This window comes from Dendropsophus ebraccatus, chromosome 15 (genome assembly GCF_027789765.1).
Source record: "Dendropsophus ebraccatus isolate aDenEbr1 chromosome 15, aDenEbr1.pat, whole genome shotgun sequence".
Taxonomy (NCBI): Eukaryota; Metazoa; Chordata; class Amphibia; order Anura; family Hylidae; genus Dendropsophus; species Dendropsophus ebraccatus.
The window spans coordinates 20,464,217-20,487,662 of record NC_091468.1 but is presented as its reverse complement, the minus strand read 5'-3'; the positions used below and the strand labels follow the sequence as shown (position 1 = coordinate 20,487,662).

At 46.1% G+C, this 23,446-nt stretch overlaps 1 protein-coding gene across 1 annotated transcript in view; it reads right to left on the bottom strand.

The window, feature by feature from the left end:
* The window catches only part of RHOQ (ras homolog family member Q), a 47,400-nt gene that overhangs the window by 7,779 nt on the left and 16,175 nt on the right, over nucleotides 1–23,446 (bottom strand). The window contains exons 3-4 of the mRNA XM_069954681.1: nucleotides 14,331–14,495; nucleotides 10,242–10,337 (exon numbers count right to left, since the gene is read on the bottom strand). Of these exons, the coding sequence (XP_069810782.1) occupies nucleotides 10,242–10,337; nucleotides 14,331–14,495 (261 nt within the window). The remainder of the gene's footprint in view (nucleotides 1–10,241; nucleotides 10,338–14,330; nucleotides 14,496–23,446) is intronic.

The window sequence follows — 23,446 nt, the reverse complement described above, 5'->3', positions numbered from 1 at the left end:
AGTTCCATATGTCCCATTGACTCAATGATATTCTCAAGCTCAATTCTTTGGGCGGACGGCGGATTGAGCTGGAAAATATCATTGAGTCAATGGGACAGGTGGAACTTCAAGTGGAGTCTGCCGCACTGTCTCCGCTTGAAATTTTTGAGTGTATTTCATAGTGTGAACATACCCTGAGACTATAGAAAATATATATCTATAGAAATATCTGAACTAAACAAAAATGGCATTACTTCTCTGCACGGTGAACGCTATAAAAAGAATATATCCGTGCAATGTATTCATTATTGGTATATATGTGCTGTATATTGCTGCTAGTATATATCTATGTATGTATATATCTGTTTATGCAGTTAGCTACATAGATTTCTTAACTACTATTCATTATTTTTTGGGGGGGGGGGGGGGGGGGGGGGTCTCCATTTCAATTCTCGCCTCAGGCAGCAGAAAACCTAGAATCGGCCCTGCTCCTATGCTCCTCATCCCCATGATCCACAGCTTGTATAATGTGATGATCAGTAATGCAGACTGCAGCTGTATACATCTGATCACATCAGATCTGACGTTTATCACCTATACATTTACTGAGGATCTTAACTTTGCATTCAGATTTCTGTCCAGTCCACGTAGGGAGAATATTAAGCAGTCAGCACTGACTACTCTGCAGTTCTGCCAATGTGTGCCCAGCGCCTGGTGGGTGACGCTCTGTAGGGGGAGGCCTTTATGTCCCAGGATAAAAGCCTCGCTATTATACAATCTGGCAGCCAGATAAGCCCCCCGATCATCTGTGTACTAGTCCCATTATTCTGGGGATCTGCTGAGGAACAGGCTGCACCTTTGGCTCTTTTCTTGGTGATACTGAGACAGACTGCGGCTCGTGAGTCACTGGGCTCCGGATGGGAGGAGGAGGGGAGATATCGAGGCTTACATCATTTTGCAGGCAAAGGAAACGACTGCTCTTCCTAGTGAAATAACCGGAGAGTTACAGATAAAGCAAAGCGCGGCAGCAGTGGTCACACTGAGGTCATTCATTACAAGCCATGGCAGGTATAGCATCTCCCCTATATATTGTTAGGATTGCTTCCTACAATAATCTGGTGAGAATCCTGCAGATTGGTAACTAAAGTGATACTGTCCCCTCCCCCCCTTTCTCTATGCTGCAAAGCCTAAAGTCTGCAGTTTTCATACCTTTATAATAGATTTCTTGGCGCTTGGTCCAGTGAAAAATGCTTTTTATCGTTGGTGGATTGTGCCACTTGGGCGGGGCTTCACGGCAGCTGCACCACTATGCTCCACCCACATTGGTGCCGTAGGCCCCTCCTCTACATGACGTCATCGGCGTCTAGGTCCTAGACCTCTAGGCCAGCCCATTCCAATGGGCGGCGATGGGGTGGGGCCTAGACATAGATTATGTCATAGAGGACCTACGACACATATGTGGGTGAGGCAAAGTGGTGCATCGGTCGTAAAGCCCCGCCCAAGTGGCACAATCCACCAACGATAAAAAGCATTTTTCACTGTACCAAGCACTAAGATAGCAATTATAAAGTAAAATCTGAAAATTACAGAATTTAGGCTTTACAGCTATGTAGAGAAGTCCTCAAAAAGGGGAGGACAGTATCACTTTAATGGTGCGTTCACACCTACAGGATCTGCAGCAGATTTCATTTAAATAACTGAACACAGTATCAAATCTGCTGCAGATCTGCTGCAGATCCTGTAGGTGTGAACGCACCCTAAAGGTATTTTTCAGGATTAGGAAAAACAGCACCACCCCTGTCCTCAGGTTATGGGTAGTTTTACAACAAGGCTACATCATTTTAATTGAACTAAGCTGCAATACCACACACAACCTGAGGACAGGGGTGGTGCTATATCTGGAAGAAAGCAGCTTTGTTTTTCCAGTCCTGGATTATTTCCTTAAACGGGTTACTCCAGGTTTTATAAAACAAATTAACTATCCTTTATCAACAAGAAAGTGGATTGGTACGGGTCTAAACAATCCTAAGAACATCGGTCAGATCCATATATACGGTCGATGGAATCCGCTGCAACTTATCCGCGTTATTTCCATAGTGTGCAAGGGCCCTAAATGTAGCTGTGCCTGAGGTACTGCTCCAGTCAACTGACCTGTGATCGGACCCCACTCCAACCAGTTATCCCCACAAGCCATACTTATTAAATAGGTGTCACCCCATTCTGTTAACAACAGCTTAGGTAAGATGGCTGCCCCCATACGAAAAATAAAATACCTACAATCAGAAACCGATAGAAAACTGGAGCGGATACCAGATACGTTCCCTTTAACGTGAACTCAAACTGCAGCAATTACAGGAGAGGATTCTCAGCTTTGAGTAAGCTGCACGTTTACATGTGTAGAGGTGTTACTTTTCCTCTGTGTAACAGCTTACACTGCTTAATAGAAGACTACACTGTGTAGGATGCTCAAATCCCTTGTGTTCTGCAGCGAAAATATTTTTCTTTTAAATCAACTGGTGTCAGGAAGTTATATAGATTTATAATTTACTTCTATTTAACCCTTAGAAGACCAGGCCATTTAAAATTTTTGCATTTTCGTTTTTTCCTCCTTGCGCTTAAAAGGCCATAGCAGTTGCATTTTTTCACCTAGAAACCCACATGAGCCCTTATTTTTTGTGGCACTAATTGTACTTTGCAATGACAGGCGGAATTTTTTTCATAAAGTACACTGCAAAACCAGAAAAAAAATTCAATGGGTGGTGAAATTGAACAAAAAAAACCAACCGCATTTCTTTTATTTGTTTTTTTTTCGTTTTTACGTCGTTCGCCCTGGGGTAAGACTGACTTGTTATATATGTTCCTCACGTCATTACGATTACAGTGATATGAACCATGTATAACTTTTATTGTATACATGGTTCATATCACTGTAATCGTAATGACGTGAGGAACATATATAACAACCTGTAAACCTGATGACCTGTAAAAAATTCAAAGCATTGTTAACAAATATATGTTCCCTAAAATCGCTCCATTCCCAGGCTTATAGCACTTTTATCCTTTGGTCTATGGGGCTGTCATAGACATTATTGCGCCATAATGTGTTCTTTCTATTGGTACCTTGATTGCGCATATACAACTTTTTGATCTCTTTTTATTACAATTTTTCTGGATTTGATGCGACCACAAATGCGCAATTTTGCACTTTGCTATTTTTTTACGCTTACGCCATTTACTGTACAAAATCCGGAATGTGATAAATTAATAGTTCGGGCGATTACGCACGCGGCAATAACAAACATGTTTATTTATTTATTATTATTTATAACATGGGAAAAGGGGGGTGATTCAAACTTCTAGTATAAGCACTCTGATCTCTCATTGAGATGTATCCTGTATACTAATACAGGATAGATCGATGAGATAGGCACTTTAACTGCTTCCGGCTGCTGCAGCCGGAAGCAATCGAGTGCCGAGCCGGGATCAGCGCCATTACGGCGCTGACCCCGGACGGGGTAAGATGTGTGGATTGCTCCTCCGGGAAAACCCCACTAGGCACCAGGGATGGCTGCATTTAAGTAATCGGATGCAGCTGTCAACTTTGACAGCTGCATCTGATTACTTTATTAGCGGGCACGGCGATCGGACCGTGACTGCTAATAGCCGCGGTCCTGGGCTACATGCCGCACCCAGGACCGCGCCGGTTTAGAGCACGGCCGCCGTGCAGCCCCGCTCTGAAGACAGGTAGGCGGCCCTGGACGTACAGGTACATCCAGGGTCGCCTAAGGGTTAAAAAAATCTCAAGTCTTCCAGTACTTATCAGCTGCTGTATGTCCTGTAGGAACTGGTGTATTCTTTCCAGTCTGACACACTGCTCTCTGCTGACACCTCTGTCCATGTCAGGAACTGTCCAGAGCAGCAGCAAATCACCATAGAAAACCTCTTCTGCTCTAGACCGTTCCTGACATGGACAGAGGTGGCAGCAAAGAGCACTGTGTCAGACTGGAAAGAATACACAACTTCCTGCAAGGCATACAGCAGCTGATAAGTACCGGAAGACTGGATATTTTTTTAAATAGAAGTAAATTACAAATCTATATAACTTTCTGAAACCAGTTGATTTGAAAGAAAAAGTTTTTTTGTTGGAGAACTTGTTGCCAGAAATCCTCCATGAATAGCAGCTGATTGCTGGGAAACTTTTTGGGATTGGCTTGTGGTCAAGAAACGCTTTTAATAAATTGGAGAGGAGTACCCCTTTAAGAACTTTATCCATTGATACTGTTTTGGCTTTATCTGTCCCGACATGATGGGAATTGTAGTTTTCCAACAGGTCAAAGATTCCCCATCCCTGTTCTTTCATATATTGTGAACTATTTGGAGAGGCAACCCTTCCAGCTGTATGAATGAAGTGTAAGGGCTTATTCAGCCCAGGTTCACGTATGTCCAATGATCTGGAGTAAATCTCGAGCACGCTTGGGTCTGTCGGAGACATGGTGTAAAGTGAGACTGGCTCAGTTGCCCCTAGCAACCAATCAGATTCCACCTTTCATTCCTCACCGACTCTTTGGAAAATGAAAGGTGGAATCTGATTGGTTGCTAGGGGCAACTGAGCCAGTTTCACTTTACACCATGTTTGATAAATCTCCCCCTAAGTGTGCAGCGTTTGAATACAGGTGGCTGCACAAGTTGGATGCAGCCATACGACTGTTGGAAAACATAGATACAGCCGCACGCCATGGGCTGTCTCCATTTTTTCCAGGATTCCAACTTCTAACTTCTGCAGCCACTGATAACTGAATGCCACATGCTTTGGTTCTGACAGACCCACCTGTGCTTGCGATTCACTGATCTCTAATCTGGAGTCATCCCATAGATGTAACAAGCCGTATCCATTGCATGTCCCACAGACCCCCAGCCCTCCAGTGTGATGGCACCAGCATGCAAAGTTTTTTTTTACTTAATGTGGAGGTACTGAGCTGGGATACTGGGCAGAGATAAAAACCCTGGTTTACACACAGGGGGACATTTATTAAGTCCGGCGTTTTTTACGCCGGACTTATAAATGTCCCCGCATCTCCGGCGCTACAGGGATTTATGTAGAGGCGGACTGCCTCTACATAAATCCCGTGCGCTCTGGTGCGCACCACCGAAAACCTACGCCGGCTGAGGACTGAAGTAGGTTTTCGGCGTATCTTTTGGCGGAATTTTGCGAATAAAATAATGCGCAAATCGGCACTTTCTGCCGAAAATCATCTGTACGCCGGATGATACATGTCCCCCACAGTGTTTACAAAGGCTGGTTTACACACAGTGTTTTTAAAGTCCATTTACCGTATCTGTTTTATGGGGGGGAAAAACGGATGCAATGATGTGCCATCTGTTTTTCCATTGACTTCCATTATTAAAAAAAAATGTAATGGATGTTTTTTTTTAGCGTACACAAAAAGGTAGTTGCCCACGTTTTTCTGTACGGTAAAAGTAATTATTTAAAAACTGATTGGTTAAATGGACTGCAAAAACCTTCCCTTAGCTGTTATAATGTTTCATTATAATGTTCAGATCTTTGGCACAGCATGGATCCCCCTATCTCCACTTTCAACAATATCCACTTTAAAGAAAGTAGCGCTGCGTTTTATAGTAATTTTTGCGTTATTTTGCACCCTACTTTCATCCAAATCATGAAAATAAAATGTAGTTTCACTATAATAATTTACCCCCCTCCAGGGCTACAGGATAAAACCTTAAAAAAAAAAAAAAAGTCTGGTCTGGTGAATGTGACACAGTGCAGGATAACCGCCTGAGGACAGGGAAAGCTAAATTACCTGGAAAACATAAATACATTGTCCTTGAAATGGGACCACTTTTCTGAAAGACAATTTATCTTCCTGTTCAGTAGGCAGCAAAAATTGCAAGTGGCCGTTCTCCTCTGATTCTTCATTGGGGGGGGGGGGGGGGGATACAGGATAGAAATCTCAGCCAAGATGGAAACAGGAGCAGCCGAAATACATACAGAAAATCTCATGACAGGGTTGTCACACTATAAAGAGTGAAATCTGCTGATCAGCTGATGCTCCCACTTTTGATCATCTGCTGTGGAAAGTTGCTTTAGTTTTATATAAATATATCTCCCCACTACTGGAGAAATAGAGTATTACAAGTCAGGTAAGTGAAAAGCCCTCCTCCCCACCCTCTTCATCATTAGGAATGCCACTGGAACATTTTCTCTATGCTGAACATTGCACAGGTGCCTTAACGATCCAGCCCATGTTTAGTATTCACACAGCTGACGAATAGGAGACAATCTGCATGGAGCATTCCTAATGATGAGGAGGGTGGGGAGGAGAGACAGAGAGGGTGTGCCAGCCTAATGCATACGCAATCTTAGCCCCGACCGTTGGGCACAGGGCTACTAGTTTAAAAGTTGTTTTTTAGGACAATAACTGCATCACCTGCCGAACGTACCGCAGGACAGATCTTGGATTAAAAGCAGCTATCCGAAGGTACAAGTGGTTTGGGGGGGTCAGATTGTGGGTACAGAGTCGCTTTAATTGAACTCCCAAAAGGGTATGTTCACACTGAGGAATAGGTGAGGAATTTCAAGAAGAATTAGCGCTTAATGTTATGCTTATTCCGCTTGACATTCCGCCCGTAAAATATGTACAGAGCAATGTCCCATTGTGTTCAAAGGGATTTCCGCTCTGCTGTTCACACGGTGGAATTTCCACTTTCCACTTTATCATTTTCATTGTATGTGGTGGTCCAAATATTGGCTACTTGTAACCATGCTATCAATGACTATGATTATACAGCAGGAAAAAATACAAAAACTGTCAGCTGACCCTTGTGTGCAGCAAGACCACATGCTTTCGGTGGATCAAGGTAAAAGCGGGATGACTTCCGTCCAAATACTGTGCTTGCCACAAAAATGGTATGGAACCAGCTCTAGCAAGTGCGTTAAAACAGTTGAATATTTATACGAAAGACCTGAATCTGCTCACCATAATACAGAAAGTCATCGTCCTTAGTTACAATCGTAATTACGGTTATTTGCATAATCTAGTATATGAACGAATGTAATACGAACGAACAATGTGTACATACACCGAAAGATTAACAATGATTTTAAGGTCAGCTCATAAGATGCCATCAAAAACATGAATTTTCATTGGTCATTTCATTGTTGGTAGCATGCATGTCATGTTCTTAGCATTGGATAGGGAATTTGTGGACAAAATTCCTTTAGGGTACATTCACACGTACAGGATCTGCATTTGCAGATTCAAAGCAAAACTGCTGCAGATCCTGTACGTGTGAACGCACCCTTAATAAGGTTTTCTAGGCAAGTCTAAAAATTAGGTATATGCCTCCCCATGCAGTAAGATAGTAAATAACTAAATTACCTCCCTGTAGCTCCCACTGTCAGGTCTTCCATTCCCTACTTATGTACTGTTCTTCCTCCATCTGATGACATCCGTCTCCTTGCTAAGTCTAGTCATTGAGGGCTGGACATCATTGGAAGTAGAACAAACAGAACAGGGATGGGAACCAGAAGACATGACAGCGGCAGCGGGGGAGGTAAGTATGTTGGCTTTTATTATTTTACTGCACAGGAAGGCATATACCTAACTCTTAGATTTGCCCCTTTAGGGTTTATGATCGACTACAACACATTTTTAGGAGTCTCCTTTTTACAATAAACCCCAGATTCCTAGTGATTTGCAGACCCCAGCCCACCAGGGGAAGGAGCAGCTGTATTTATACGGAAGTTAGAGAGACAGCTAAGACGGCTGCTTCTCCCTACAGATCCCAACTGGGCGCAGTGGCTGCCTCATCTGTCAGAATGGTGGTCTGGGGCCCTATGGGTATAAGCCATAAAGTCTGTAATAGAAATACGTGATAAAGCAGCTGAATATCTTCTGTGAACACCGAGCTTTTAGGAGCCATTGTGACCTCTCATATTTTATGCAGATTTCTTCATTTAGCAGCAACATCTGAGCAGCTGATCTCCGATTTCATTGAGATAATACGATTGCTAATATTTTCCTGGCAGCGACCTGATGTCATTTTCCAAAGCTGGTAAACTTGCTCTTGGTTGGCAGTAAATGGCTGTGCTTTCTGTTACATTGCATGAAGTCATTGTAGCCAGGCTCACTCCTGAGTATCTCCTCTACATATCCCTGCAGTGCTCACAACATAGCGCTCTCTTCTGTTTTTTTTTTTTTTAGTAGAACAAATTAAAATCAATGAATACATTGCAACCCAGATTAATTCCAATGTATGGAGCCGAAGAGAGAAGAGCTCAGCCCTGCACCTCTCCAGGCTTTACATAACAATCGGTATGGATCCAAACACCCAGACTCCAACTGATGAAAACTTAAGACATGTCTCTGTGATATATGGTATTTATCGTGTGTACGATGGAGGGAGAATATGCGGTAAGACCTGACACCTGCAGGAAGCTGTAATATTTTCTGGCACATTAGCCACAGAAGCGTGCAACCTGCACAGCGTAAGCAGTGGTATTGGAGTGCTGGCCATTTTTTTGCTTTTTATGTCTCTGTAATATGTAACAAGGTTTCACAGGATGGTCTGTCCTCAAATGGCTGCCCGACCACTCTGACCCCTGCTGATCAGCACAATGAAGAGGACACAATGCTTGCCTCAACAGAATGTCTCTTTAAAGTGACTCTGTACCCACAATCTGCCCACCCCAAACCGCCTGTACCTTTGGATAGTGGCTTTTAATCCAAGATCTGTCCTGGGGTCTTTCCAGCAGGTGATGCAGTTACTGTGCTAAAAAACAACTTTTAAACTTGCAGCCCTGTGCCCAACTGGTGTGGCCAAGAACGTCTGTGCATTAGGCTGGCACACCCTCTCTGTCCCTCCTCCCCATCCTCCTCATCATTAATAATGCTCCAGGCAGATTTTCTCCTATTCATCAGCTGTGTGAACACTGCACATGGGCTGGATTGTTAAGGCACCTGTGCAGTGTTCACTGCAGAGGAATAGGAAAAATCCTGCCAGTGGCATTCCTAATGGTGAGGAGGGACGGATGAGTGGTGCAAGGTTAGGGCACAGATACTCTAGGCCACGGCAGTTTGGCACAGGGCTGCAAATTTAAAAGTTGTTTTTTAAGACAAAAACTGCATCACCTGCCGAACAGACCACAGGACAGATCTTGGATTAAAAGCAGCTATCCGAAGGAACAAGTGGTTTGGGGGGGGGGGGGGGGGCGACAGATTGTGGGTACAGAGTCGCTTTAATTGTATACATAAGTATGATTATGACAAGCTGCAGTACCAGACACAGCCCCTAGTGCTGACCTGGCGCTGTGCCTATGATGACAATAAGTGCCACAGCTTTATTTTAATCCTCAGTGATGATAGACAATGTTAAAGTAGATAGACAATGTGGCAAGATGCCTCCCAACCAACAGCAAGCCCCTTTATGCCTGCATTATGGATCACAATAGGATGAAGGTACAGGAGACTATCATGGTAAATAAGTATCCTTTTATAAGGACTCTGTCAGAGCTGCTGACGCGGGCAGATAGCTATTAGGGAGATAAAATAAATCCAACCGGTCTCTTAGCTGATGACTGCAAATTTATTAAATCATGTTCTTCTAGAGTCACAAAGGCCATGCTGAGCTGCAGCATGCACACCTCCTCTCTCCCCCGCCCCTCTCTACCTTTTATGATTAATGTACAAGGCTCAGTGCTTAAAACCAAGCAGAAAAGGGTGGAGGAGAAAGGAGGCATGCATGCTGCAGCTCAGCACCTCCTCTACATCTTTTTTGAGCTGTGAAGGAAAGCATGATTTTATAACTTGGCAAAATTCCATCAGCTATGAGACAGGAATTATTTATTTTATCTGCCCATGTCTGCAGCTGTGAACCTAATATACAGCTGATAAGTTCTTCAGATTCAAGGCTAAGCTGACACTGCTGTATGTCAATGGCAAACTACGGGGACCATTACATGACTGTACAGTACAATATTACTAAGCGCTGCTTACTCATTGTATCTGATGCCTGCAGGTCCTGCTGTAATTGTGCATGTTATTCTGCTGAAAATGACTATTTCCTATGTAATGTCCCTTCCCATCAAACATCCAGTAGCGGGAGAGGCATAAAAATATAATTACAGGAATATATATATATATATAAGGAGCAGCAGAGCATCATTCAAGTAATGACACCATCTCCTATGCAGCCGGAACATATCAAAAAGACCAGAAAAGAACAGATTGTATTTCTTTTACCTCTTTTGCCAGCTTTTGCCCTTGCTCGACGTTAATGGGTTTTTCCTTCACATCATTTAGCTTTGCTAGAGTCTTGGGATCATCTCTTAGGTCGATCTGCAAGTCAGAAAAATAAAAAAATTTAACCTAATTTTTTTTTTTTTTTAAATTCTAAAACATTAAAAAAAAAAAGCAAACAGGAGTGTGAAGAGGAGAAATCTCCCAGATGGATAGAACATCCTGTGCTCTGGTGCCCTCCGAAGAAGAGATTTTATTTTATTTATTTTTATAATAATACATTTAATGAGAACCATGAAACGGGCGCAGCCAGACAACGTGACCTGACCCAATATTCTGACTGACGCTCAGGAACGCTTCACATTTATGCAGCTGTATCAAGAGGCCTCCATGATGGAAAGGCAGTAAATTTTTAATCTATAGAATCGAACTACTGAATAAATGCTGATCTAGACTGGAGCTATTACTGTTAATCCTGAACGAAGGGTACTATTACACAGAACGATTATCGATTCGGCCGATTATCGCTCTGTGTAATAAATACAATGATCAGCCGATGACAACGATCATCAGCTGATCATTGCTATAGGTTTGAACCTATAATTGTCGGGCGCCGACCGCGCATCACTATGTGTAATAGGCCAGCGACTGACGATTTACATTACCTATCCAGGCTGCAGGGCTCCTCTTGCGGTCTTCTCCCCAGGTCCTACACGCTCCAGCTTCAGAGCAGCCTGCCTCAGCTGACAGGCCGCTCAGCCAATCACTGTCCGGGACCGCGGCAGGCAGTGATTGGCTGAGCTGAGACAGGCCGCTCTGAAGCTGGAGCGTGCGGGACCCAGGGAGAAGACGGCAAGAGGAGCCCTGCAGCCTGGATAGGTAATGTATGAAGTAAAAGCAAGGGCTGCAAGGACATCGGTAACGATTTCCGTGCAGCCCTTGTTAAACGATAATCGGGCTGTGTAATAGGCCCAGTAAACGGCTCGTTTACAGTTATTATCGGGCCTTCATGGGCCCATGTACTAACACCCTAACACAAGGACATGTAGGACATGGTTACCAAATAACCATGTAGATTCGTGTGGAATTGGAAAGATGGGAAGTACACTGTATAGGCCCTGTAATGCTGTTCTTAGGGGGCGACTACAATAACATAGAATAAGGCTAGGTTCGCACCAGTGTCATAGAGTCCATTAGGAGTGAAGATGCCAGACAAAATATCACAGCATGTGGCACTATTTAGTCATTGAAGTCCATGGAATTTATCAGACACCACTGGAGTCTGGCACACAGCGCATCTGGCATGTTTATTTGTTTATTCTTACGCTCATATGATGCAGAACAACAATGGAAGGAATATAATGCAGATATGAATTTAGCCTTAGATACATAGATTATAAGAGAGAAAGTGCAGTGGTCGGTTATCAATGCCATTCCCATAGGGCAGGGGTACTCAACAACTTTTAGTGAAGGTCCACTTACCGGGGTCTATAGTCAGGTGAAGGTCCGAGCTGAACATAGTTTCTCAAACGTTTAACTATTTACATACAAAATTGCTGCTTATTAGCGGGAAAACTGGCATTTTTTCTCTCTCACCAGCCCTTTGATATAAGGTACAAAGGGGGTGACTGCCCTGGTATATAGCCCCCCCCCCATTGCTCCCCCAGTAGTGTATAGCCCCCCTGTGCGCTCTCCCCCAGTAGTGTATAGCCCCCTGTTGCTCCCCCTGTAGTATATAGCCCCCTGTGAGCTCCCCCCTGTAGTATATAGCCCCCTGTGAGCTCCCCCCAGTAGTATATAGCCTCCCTGTGAGCTCCCCCCAGTAGTATATAGCCTCCCTGTGAGCTCCCCCCAGTAGTATATAGCCTCCCTGTGAGCTCCCCCCAGTAGTATATAGCCCCCCTGTGAGCTCCCCCCAGTAGTATATAGCCCCCTGTGGTGCTCTCCCCCTGTAGTATATAGCCCCCCTGTAAGCTCCCCCAAGTATATAGCCCCCCCTGTGCTCTCCCCCTGTAGTATATAGCCCCCGTGAGCTCCCCCAGTAGTATATAGCCCCCCTGTGCTCTCCCCCTGTAGTATATAGCCCCCTGTGAGCTCCCCCAGTAGTATACAGCCCCCTGTGCTCTCCCCCTGTAGTATATAGCCCCTTGTGAGCTCCCCCAGTAGTATATAGCCCCCTGTGCTCTCCCCCTTTAGTATATAGCCCCTTGTGAGCTCCCCCAGTAGTATATAGCCCCCCTGTGAGCTCCCCCAGTAGTAAATAGCACCCCTGTGCTTTCCCCCTGTAGTATAGAGCCCCCTGTGAGGTCCCCCCCAGTAGTATATATAGGCCCCCTGTGCACTCCCCCTGTGAGCTCCCCCCAGTAGTATATAGCCCCCCTGTGCTCTCCCCCTGTAGTATATAGCCCCCTGTGATCTCCCCCCAGTAGTATATAGCCCCCTGTGCTCTCCCACTGTAGTATATAGCCCCCTGTGAGGTCCCCCCAGTAGTATATAGGCCCCCTATGATCTCCCCCCAGTAGTATATAGCTCACTGTACTCTCCCCCTGTAGTATATAGCCCCCCTGTGCGCTCTCCCCTTATAGATGGCCCCCAGACAAAAAAAAAACCAAACAAACCACAACTCACCTAGCACCTCGCTCCCCCGCTGCGCCTGTCTTCTCTTCTCTTGTCGGTCCGGCCCCCGGCTGATACGCGCTCTGTAGGGATGTCCCGGGGATTCCCCAGCAGAGCGCGCCCCAGTGACCTCAGTGTACGCCGCCGGCCTGTACTTCCGGTAGAGCAGGCCGACGGCGTACACTGAGGTAACTGGTGCGCGCTCTGCTAGGGAATCCCCGGGACGTCCCCAAAGAGAGCGTATCAGCCGGGGGCCAGACCGACACTGCCCCAAGCCCCACAGGCTTACTGACATCTAAGGACAGTACGCCTATGGGGCGGGAGGCAGTGCGGTGGGGAGCGGGACCTCCTAACCGCCCCCGGATACGGTCCGTCCCGGAACAGATCCGAGGCGGTTAGGAGGTCTGATCAGGGGTCCGGACAGCTGGCCTCCACGGTCCGGGTTCGGACCGTGGTCCGCCAGTTGAGGGCCCCTGCCATAGGGTTTAAAAGGGATACAAGCGAAACATTATTTCTTTTAAATCAAATGGTGCCAGAGATTTGTAATTTACTTTTATTAAAAAAAAAAAATATCCAGCCTTCCAGTACTTTATCAGCAGGTGTATGCCCTGTAGGAAGTGGTGTTTATTTCCACAGTGCTCTCTGCTGCCACCTATGTCCATTTCAGGAACTGTCCAGAGCAGTAGCAAATCCCCAATAAAAAACCTCTCCTGTAGAAATAAGCGAAGCAGATTAGTTTTGCTTCATACAAAGCAGAACTGATCTGCGCTCATATGCCTCAGGCTGCTGGCTCTGTGCAGTTGGAGGATACCGCCATGTGTTCATATTTTCCAGGCAGCTCCCGGGCAGTCTTTATACATACCTTTACACACTACCCGGTGTTCTCCTAGCTTCTCCCTGCAGCCGGCGCTGGAACTTCTGAGACGGTCTCAGCAGTGACAGGCCACTCAGCCAATCACAGGCCACAGCTTTGTCCCATCCCGGCCAATGATTGGCTGAGCGGCCAATCACTGCAGGAACCAGCTCAGTTGCAGAAGCTAGAAGAACACTGGTAGTGCGGACAGGTATGTATAATGTTTATTATTTTTTTTTACAGCATTTGACACTATTACACGTAGCAATGTGCGCCTGGTGGCTGATGATTTTTAGGCAGGATTAGAAAGACACCATCATCAGCTTGGATCGGCCTGATTCGGCAGATTATCGCTCCATGCAATATTGTACTGTACTTACTGTATAAGATTGCTGGAGTGATTCTCAATGCAATAAGTGTAGTTATTTATAGCTAATTATTGGTGGGGGCTGGAATCAATTAAAAACATTTACATTATTTCCTATAGGAAAACACTGCCTTCCAGAACCAATTAAGTTTGAGAACAGAGTAACACTGTAATTGGTCGAAACGAGAACGACCATTTCTTAAAGGGAGGATACAAGCCGAAGCTATCTGCTCCTGAATTCCTGAATGAAACCCACCTGTGTGCCCACCAGTAGAAATGGCACATTTGGGGCGTATTCCTTGAGTTCGGGCACCCATTCCTCCTTCACATTCTGAAATGAGGCCGGATTCACCACAGAGAAGCAGATGAGAAAGACGTCGGTCATGGGATAAGACAATGGTCTCAGGCGATCGTAATCTTCCTGGAAGAAAAAGAAATGATTAATGTCCTGAGCCCAACCAAGAAAACACAGCGACCAGACGCTGAGATTATATCATCCGGCTCACACCGCCGGGGAACGCCGTACTGTCTGTGTGTAACATCTACAACGGGGAAGCTGCATGATGTATGTAGGCTGGGCTTACACACCACCAGAACAATAAAACCACCTGCATTATGTCAGTCCAAATTTATTAATTTTCCTGAGAACCAAACTGGTTTAGTCTATTAGGGTCTGTTCACCTAAAAGCAGCGGAATTCTCTGCCTGCCTCAGTGAGAGTCAATGGGATGCTGCGCACCTCTGCTCTCCATGTCAATTCTTTGAGCGGAGAGGGCCAGCGCACGCGGCATCCCATTGAATTTCACTGAATTTTTCTCAGTGTGAACATACCCTAAGAGGGATGGGAAAACCAAAGACTAAAATTTCCATCATGCCTGGAGAGATCCATATACAACATGCTGCCATATTCTGTGTGTCCCCAAATGGTCCAATGCAGCCCGAAGACTGGAAAACATGGATACAGCCTATGGTCTACCTTCTCCAGGAAGCGGAATTCAAATGCTGATCGTCTAGGTTTGTGCAAATCCGAATTTCCTGAAAGTTTGCTTATCTCTAGTCCGGACACCTTTCTATCAGAGCAGGCAGAAACTTCTTCAGCAGTTTGCTCTATGGTCAGTTTTTTGGAGGATCGGACTATGAGCTAATGTTCACACCCCACACATCGATAAACCTTGGGCACCCATGACCCTGCTCCTGGTCAATGGTTGTCCCTCCTTGCAACACTTTTGGTAGGTACTAACCACTGTATACCATAAACCTACCACAAACACAAGACCTGCTGTTCTGACCCCATAGTTTAACCAGCCTCACCAAAGTTGCTCTGGTTCCTTAGGCTGCGATCCCACATTAGGGCCAGTTCACATGGAGTAAAACTGGTGGAATTCCGGGATGGAGAGTCTTGCCTGCCTCCGTGTCATACAGGCAGTCTATGTGAGGGCTTGCGCCTCTTCCAAGCAGAGAGGCGTGGAGAAGGAGCCCTCCCATAGACTGCCTGTATGACACAGAGGCTGGTGGGATTCTGCGGACTCTTCGCTTGCTGCCTAATATATTCCTTCCCTGAAGAATATAATTGTCACGGGCAGGTTATTATCCAGGATTCAAAACACATGTCCGCTTTCTTTCAAAAACAGGGCCACTCTTATCCTTGGTTTCTATGTGATTTTGCAGCTCAGTTCCATTGAAGAGAATGGAGCCCATTGAAAATCACACACATAAGGACAAGTGTGGCACTGTTTTTAATAGAAAGCAGACATTTTTTTTAAACCATGGGGGAGATTTATCAAACATGATGTAAAGTGAAAGCGGCTCAGATGCCCCTATCAACCAATCAGATTCCACCTTTCATTTTCCAAAGAGTCTGTGAGGAATGAAAGGTGGAATCTGATTGGTTGCTAGGAGCAACTGAGCCAGTGTCACTTTACACCATGTTTGATAAATCTCCCCCATGTGTGTATATCAGAAATCTCAGGCTAATTGAGTTTCCCGGCTATGCTCAGAGGTGCTGCGTACTCATGCCACATGACAATGAATGCTGCTATAGAGACGCATACATAACCAATACACAGCTGTAGCCCCAATCTGCTATAATATAGAAAGCTCACGTACAGGAACACAGCATGTCCATAATAGAACACTGAACCACCTAAAGCCACAGGCATGAAGGCAGTAGCCCACCTGTCCCATACCGAATGCAAAAAGACAAACATTAAAAGATCAACTAAAACAAACGCCATATACATGATAAAATTTGTGAAAGGGCGGCCACTGTCCTCATCCGCTTTAATGGAAAATCCAGTCTCGAGGGCTCATAAAGTGGTAATTAGAACTAATCACCCCCACCAATTGTTAGATATAGCCGGGAAAAGCGTTAGTCCCAATGGACGTAGAATGGAGTGAAACACTTAGCCGAGTGCTTCTCCTGGCTTTAGCAAAGGTTCGGACCCCAACTACTAAAGCATCTGTACTATAGGGGGATGGGGAACCTGCAGCCCCCCAGCTGTTGCAAAACTACAATTCCCATCATGCCTGGACAGCCTTGGCGATTGTAGTTTTGCAATGGCTGGAAGACCACATGTTCCCTATCTCTACTCAAGGACATGTCCAAAAATTTATCAAAGTGATAACATCCCATATATTTTTGGGGGTTCTGACTAAGAAATATCATGCAGTTTAGCAATGGGATATGATCAAACAATTCCTTACATCGTTGGGTCTTCCACCAATAGTGGGTGGCACTTACATTGCGCCATCAATTCGAAACAGACTGTATAGTCTGAAAAAATAAACTGCAGATACGTAGGGATATATATACTGATATAACGTATACAGTCTCCAGGATATAGGCAATAGTTCCAGCTATTAACACGGGTTTTCTGAGTCTGGACACATACAACGGACATCTATTCAAAGCCAGCCAGCTGTGTATTCATAAGCAGAGCCGTGACTGGTGCATTTACAGCCCATTCCCAAGCCTCGCCCGTCAGACGTCAGCACACACACAGCACAGAGAATGTATTTTATGGCCATTTTTATGGTTTGCTAATGTAAAGAAAACCCGTCTGATCTTTAATGGGTGATAAATAAACAAGGACAAAGTGTCTGGGAAGCGATCGCTATTTATAGAGTGACAGTGACTGATGCAGTGACTGGGATCTCTGCCTGAGGACGTGGACAGAATAATGTAGATGTAGGGGGGGTCACAAGATCGGCCATGGCCATCCCTCCATGCTTATAATGAGCACATCTGGTGCCTATGAGGATACTGGCAGTCACTGTACCCATAAGCAGCTCTCTGGCTCACTTCGGTTGGGTGGCGCGCATACTAAAAGTCGATGGGAATATTGGAAATCATTTGTAAAATTAACATGCATGGCTGGCCAATATTAATGTGCATCTGTATCAAGAAGTCAGGGCATTCATTTACTCTAAAGCAGGGGTACTCAACAACTTTTAGTGAAGGTCCACTTACCGGGGTCTATTGTCAGGTGAAGGTCCGAGCTGAACATCAGTAGGAAATGTGTTTTGTTACTTTGTCACAAACGTTCAACTATTTATATACAGAATTGCTGCTTATTAGCGGGAAAATTGGCATTTTTTTCTCTCTCACCAGGCCTTTGATATTAGGTACAAAGGGGGTGACTGCCCTGGTAGTATATAGCCCCCCTGTTGCTCCCCCAGTAGTGTATAATCCCCCCTGTGCGCTCTCCTTCAGTAGTATATAGCCTCCTGTTGCTTCCCCAGTAGTATATAGCCCCCCTGTGCGCTCTCCCCCTGTAGTATATAGCCCCCTGTGAGCTCCCCCAGTAGTATATAGCCTCCCCGTGCGCTCTCCCCCTGTAGAATATAGCCCCCTGTGAGCTCCCCCTAGTAGTATATAGCCCCCCTGTGCGCTCTCCCCCTGTAGTATATAGCCCCCTGTGCGCTGTCCCCCAGTAGTATATAGCCCCCTGTGAGCTCCCCCCAGTAGTATATAGCCCCCCTGTGCTCTCCCCCTGTAGTATATAGCCCCCTGTGCGCTGTCCCCCAGTAGTATATAGCCCCCTGTGAGCTCCCGCCAGTAGTATATAGCCCCCCTGTGCTCTCCCCCTGTAGTATATAGCCCCCTGTTAGCTCCCCCCAGTAGTATATAGCCCCCGTGAGCTCCCCCCAAGTAGTATATAGCCCCCCCTGTGAGCTCCCCCCTGTCGTATATAGCCCCCTGTGAGCTCCCCCTGTAGTATATAGCCCCCCCATGCGCTGTCCCCCTGTAGTATATAGCCACCTGTGAGCTCCCCCCAGTAGTATATAGCGCCCCTGTGCTCTCCCCCCAGTAGTATATAGCCCCCCTTGTGCTTTCCCCCTGTAGTATATAGCCCCTGTGAGGTCCCCCCTGTAGTATATAACCCCCTGTGCGCTCCCACCAGTAGTATATAGCCCCCTCAGTAGTATATAGCCCCCTGTGAGGTCCCCCCTGTAGTATATAGCCCCCTGTGCGCTCCCCCCAGTAGTATATAGCCCCCTCAGTCGTATATAGCCCCCTGTGAGGTCCCCCCTGTAGTATATAGTCCACCTGTGCGCTCTCCCCTTGTAGATGCCCCCCAGACAGAAAAAAAAATAACAAAAACAACTCACCTAGCACCTCGTTCCCCGCTGCGGCTGTCTTCTTCTCTTCCCGTCGGTCCGGCCCCCGGCTGATACGCGCTCTGTAGGGATGTCCCGGGGATTCCCCAGCAGAGCGCGCATCAGTGACCTCAGCGTACGCCGCCGGCCTGCACTTCCGGGAAGGACAGGCCGGCAGCGTACACTGAGGTCTGTGGTGCGCGCTCTGCTGGGGAATCCCCAGGACATCCCTACAGAGCGCGTATCAGCCGGGGGCCGGACCGACACTGCCCCCAGCCCCACAGGCGTACTGACATCTAAGGACAGTACGCCTATGGGGCGGGAGGCAGTGCGGTGGGGAGAGGGACGGACCGGATCCGGGGCGGTTAGGAGGTCTGACCAGGGGTCCGGACAGCTGGCCTCCGCGGTCCGGGTTCGGACCGCGGTCCGCCAGTTGAGGACCCCTGCTCTAAAGGACACCTCCAGTGCTGCTGGCTTTCTCAGCTCCCTCCAGATCTTAAAGGGATAGTTCACAAAAAAAGTATTTCTTTTAAGTCAACTGGATGCAGAAAATGTCAGAGATTTGTAATTTACTTCTATTAAAAAATATTGAGTCTTCCAGTACTTATAAGCTGCTGTATGTCCTGCAGGAAGTGGTGTATTCTTTCCAGACTGACACAGTGCTCTCTGCTGCCACCTCTGTCCGTGTCAGGAACTGTCCAGAGCAGAAGAGGTTTCCTATGGGGATTTGCTACTGCTCTGGACAGTTCCTGACACGGACAGAGGTGGCAGCAGAGAGCACTGTGTCAGACTGTAAAGAATAAACCACTTCTTTTAGGACATACAACAGCTGATAAGTACTGGAAGTCTGATGATTTTTAATAGAAGTAATTTACTAAATGTGTGTTTTATAAACCTAGCCAGAAATTCTGCCAAAGAGGAAGCCTACCACTCAGTAGACGGAGTTGTTCACCCTGTGGGTACAGAACAGGGTGCTGGCTGGTCTATTGAGAGGCCTGTGTTATAGGACCAAAGCAGTAATGTTTCTCCTTGAGGAGGGTGCCATAAAGGATCGTGGAGACCTAAAGGTGACAACTGTCTAAAGTATTGCAAGGTCATCAGTCATCTTTTTTAATCTAGCTAATAACAAATCAGGGGTGCACAGGGGTGCACATAGATTTTAAAGCGACTCTGTACCCACAATCTGACCCCCCCAAGCCACTTGTACCTTCGGATAGCTGCTTTTAATCCAAGATCTGTCCTGGGGTCCACTCGGCAGGTGATGCAGTTATTGTCCTAAAAACAACTTTTAAACTGGCAGCCCTGTGGCCCTGTGGCATAGATTGTGTATGCATTAGGCTGGAACAACCTCTCTGTCCCTCTTTCCCACCCTCCTCATCATTAGGAATGCTCCAGGCGGATTGCCTCCTATTCCTCAGCTGTGTGAATACTGGATATGGGCTGGATCAATAAGGGGCCTGTGCAATGTTCAGACGGGAGAAAATGTTCCAGTGGCATTCCTAATGATGAAGAGGGTGAGGAGGAGGGACGGAGGGGTGGTGCAAAGTTAGGGCACAGATATTCTATTCTAAGCCCCGGCCCTTGGGCACGGGACTGCAAGTTTAAAAGTAGTTTTTTAGGACAATAACTGCATCACCTGCCGAACGGACCCCAGGACAGATCTTGGATTAAAAGCAGCTATCTGATGGTGCAAGCGGTTTGGGGGGGGGGGGTCAGATTGTGGGTACAGAGTCTGGAGTACAGAGAGTGGAATTAGACATTTCCTGTGATTTTCTATTAGGTAACATACTTTGGTTTTCAGACGCTGTGAATGCTATCCATGTACATAAAAGAACTTCAAGAGTTGGGAGTAGTAGTAGTGAACTTACAAACTGGCGGCGCTTACTTTCTGATCCCTAAATCAAAGACCATCTGCTGCATCTGTGCGGGAGAGAGAAACTCTAGTCTGCTTCTCCGAGTGACACAATCCGCCATAGACCAAAATAAATGCTGGGCACAACTCCAATGTATAACCGTGAACGGACAGTAGTGAGTGCAGCTTACAGCGTATGGCGGGAACACGTGTGTGAACGGCACCGGGACTAGTATTCTGTCTACTGAAAACATAGGTTCAGTCCTGTGTAGTGTCAGTCAGTGCTATGCCCGAAGAGGTCAAGGAACTGCGGATAATGCAAACTAACCTGAACTCAGGGGAGGATATAGAAACATAATAACTACAAGATCATCATGCATCACCCAGCTTATCACAGCTAATGCCATTAGGGGGTCCTGCTCCCATGAGGGGGGGGGATTTGGTGTGTACAATGGTTAGATAGGCTGGGTTCACTCTACGGAACCCAAGCTGAGAATTGGCGCCGGATTCCGTAGTTCGTGCCCATTCACGGCCGTGCGCCTCTCCGCCCGTGCCATAGCCACCATTCTATGCACGGGCGGATTCCGCATTCACCCGAAAAAATTGACACGTCAATTCTTTTGGCGGAATGCGGAATCTGCCTGCCTGTGACCGGGTACAAGCTTCGGAATCTGGCGGAGATCCGCTCGGTTTCCGTAGTGTGAACCCAGCTATAGGTGGTATGTGTCACAATAATATCAACATGATACAAGGACCAGGTTTCCAGCAGAGCATTGCCCATCCTAGTGCCATCTCTTCCCCAGGTACAGACAACCTACCATCATCACAATGTAAAGAAATAAGTGATCCATCAGACCAGGTCACCTTCTTAGGGTTCTCTAAAGGTTCGCTCACGCTACGGATTTGGCCGGGAACCTCCGTCCGCAGACTCAGCGCCGAGTCCCTCCTGCTATGTCTTTGAATGGGAGGGCTTGGGCAAGTCCTCCCATTTGAAGACATAGCAGGAGGGATTCATCCGTAGTGTGAACATGCCCAATTCATTGTTTTCTCCGATTAACGATAAACGATAGCATACGAGATCTTTTGGGAACAACCTGAAATCGTTCACCAGAATACACAGAATGTTAGTCCTTATTTACAAATGTAATTACAACCGTTACTACGATCGTTTATTTCTTCAGATTCCGGCAAATGAACAAATGATGTGTACAATGAAATATTAGCAAATGATTAGCAAATTTACGGCGAATGTATAAGGATGATTTTATGGTCAGCTCAAGAAATGTGACCAATGACATACGAACAATTTTTTTAACATTGCCTGCATACATACGGAAAGATAACCGCTTAAGTTTGAACGATATAACGATTTTTTGCACGATAATCGCCCCGTGTAATAGGACCCTTACACTGCTCCATGGTTCAATTCTGATGCTGACCTGCCCATTGGTGGTCGAGATAAGTATGTGCACTGTGGCCAGTCTACGGGGCCCTATACATGTCCTGTCTGATCTGACCCCTTTCTATCATAACCAGCAGGAACTTTTTTTTTTTTTTAGCTATTTGTGCTTCTCTTCTGTAGGATCAGGTGAGCTAGCCTTCACTGTAACCACAAATCCTGATCGCTGGTTTACAGGGAAATCTTAATTGGGTCACTTTTGGTTGGTACTATCCACTGTACAGCTGGAAAACCCCACAAAAACCTGACCTAGGAAGCTCAAAAATGTCAAAGAAATTTTTGCAAAAAAATCTGCTGCATGTGATCCAAGGCTGGCCGTATATATATATATATATATATATATATATATATATATATATATATATCAGAAAAAAACAGACCATCTAACCACCTGCTGTGCATCCAGTCTTCATCAATTCTAAGGGTACTATTACACCAAACGATTGTGGGCAGTACTTGGCCAATTACCAGCGGCTCCAGCCAACGTCTAAAAGGCAACGACCAGCCGATATGCACAATGTTGACTGATCGTTGTCTTAGAGCGTGTTTTGAAAAATCGATCATGACAGCGGCGTGTGATAGGAGCGGCAGCAGCAGACTGCCACTCTCTTCTATGAACCACCTGGACAATTTAAAAATCCCCTCCCGCTGCCCCCCAGGTCAACCCCCACCACTCAATGTCTGTACGTGTAATAGCACTGACAGCAAATGGGGAAAGAAAAGCCCCTCTACACAGACAGATTTGTCTGACAGATTTTGAAGCCAAAGCCAGGAATGGATTTGAAAAGAGGAGAAATCTCAGTCTTTCCTTTATGACCTGTTCTCTGTTTATAGTCTATTCCTGGCTTTGGCTTCAAAAATCTGTCACATAAATCTTTCTGTGTAAACACACCTTCACCCCCTCTCTCTATTCAGAAGCTAAGTAGCTATAGCTAACATCCCTGGACGGGGGCGGATTAACTATACCATAGGCCCCGGGCTGTTCACTAAGCTTGGGCCCCCACTGTAACTATGGCAGCACTAGCGTAGAGTTCATAGTACAGGATACATAATGTCATGATGCCCTGATTTGTGCAAAATTGCTGTGATTTTTTGCAAATCATGGCAGAACTGTATCCAGGAGACATTACACCACTGAAAGTATAAGTCTTTTTGGGTGGCCATGGGCCCCCCAGGAGTTCAGGGCCCCGGGCTACCGCCCAAAACTGACCTATTATAATCCACTACTTGCCCTGGGTGCTCTATTAGGACTGTGCACAGAAAAGCAAATGTGTAAAATGGCCTTTTCTTGTGTGCCACCTTTATACAGAGAGATTTCTGGTGGAGATAGAACATATGTTTACATACACAAAAACCCACAGCAGATCCCCCTGATCTCACCCCCCGTTCAGTTTCCTCTAATTTTTATCAGATATCCTCTCATATCAGGCACAAATGGGTAAAAGGGAAGTAAACATAACACG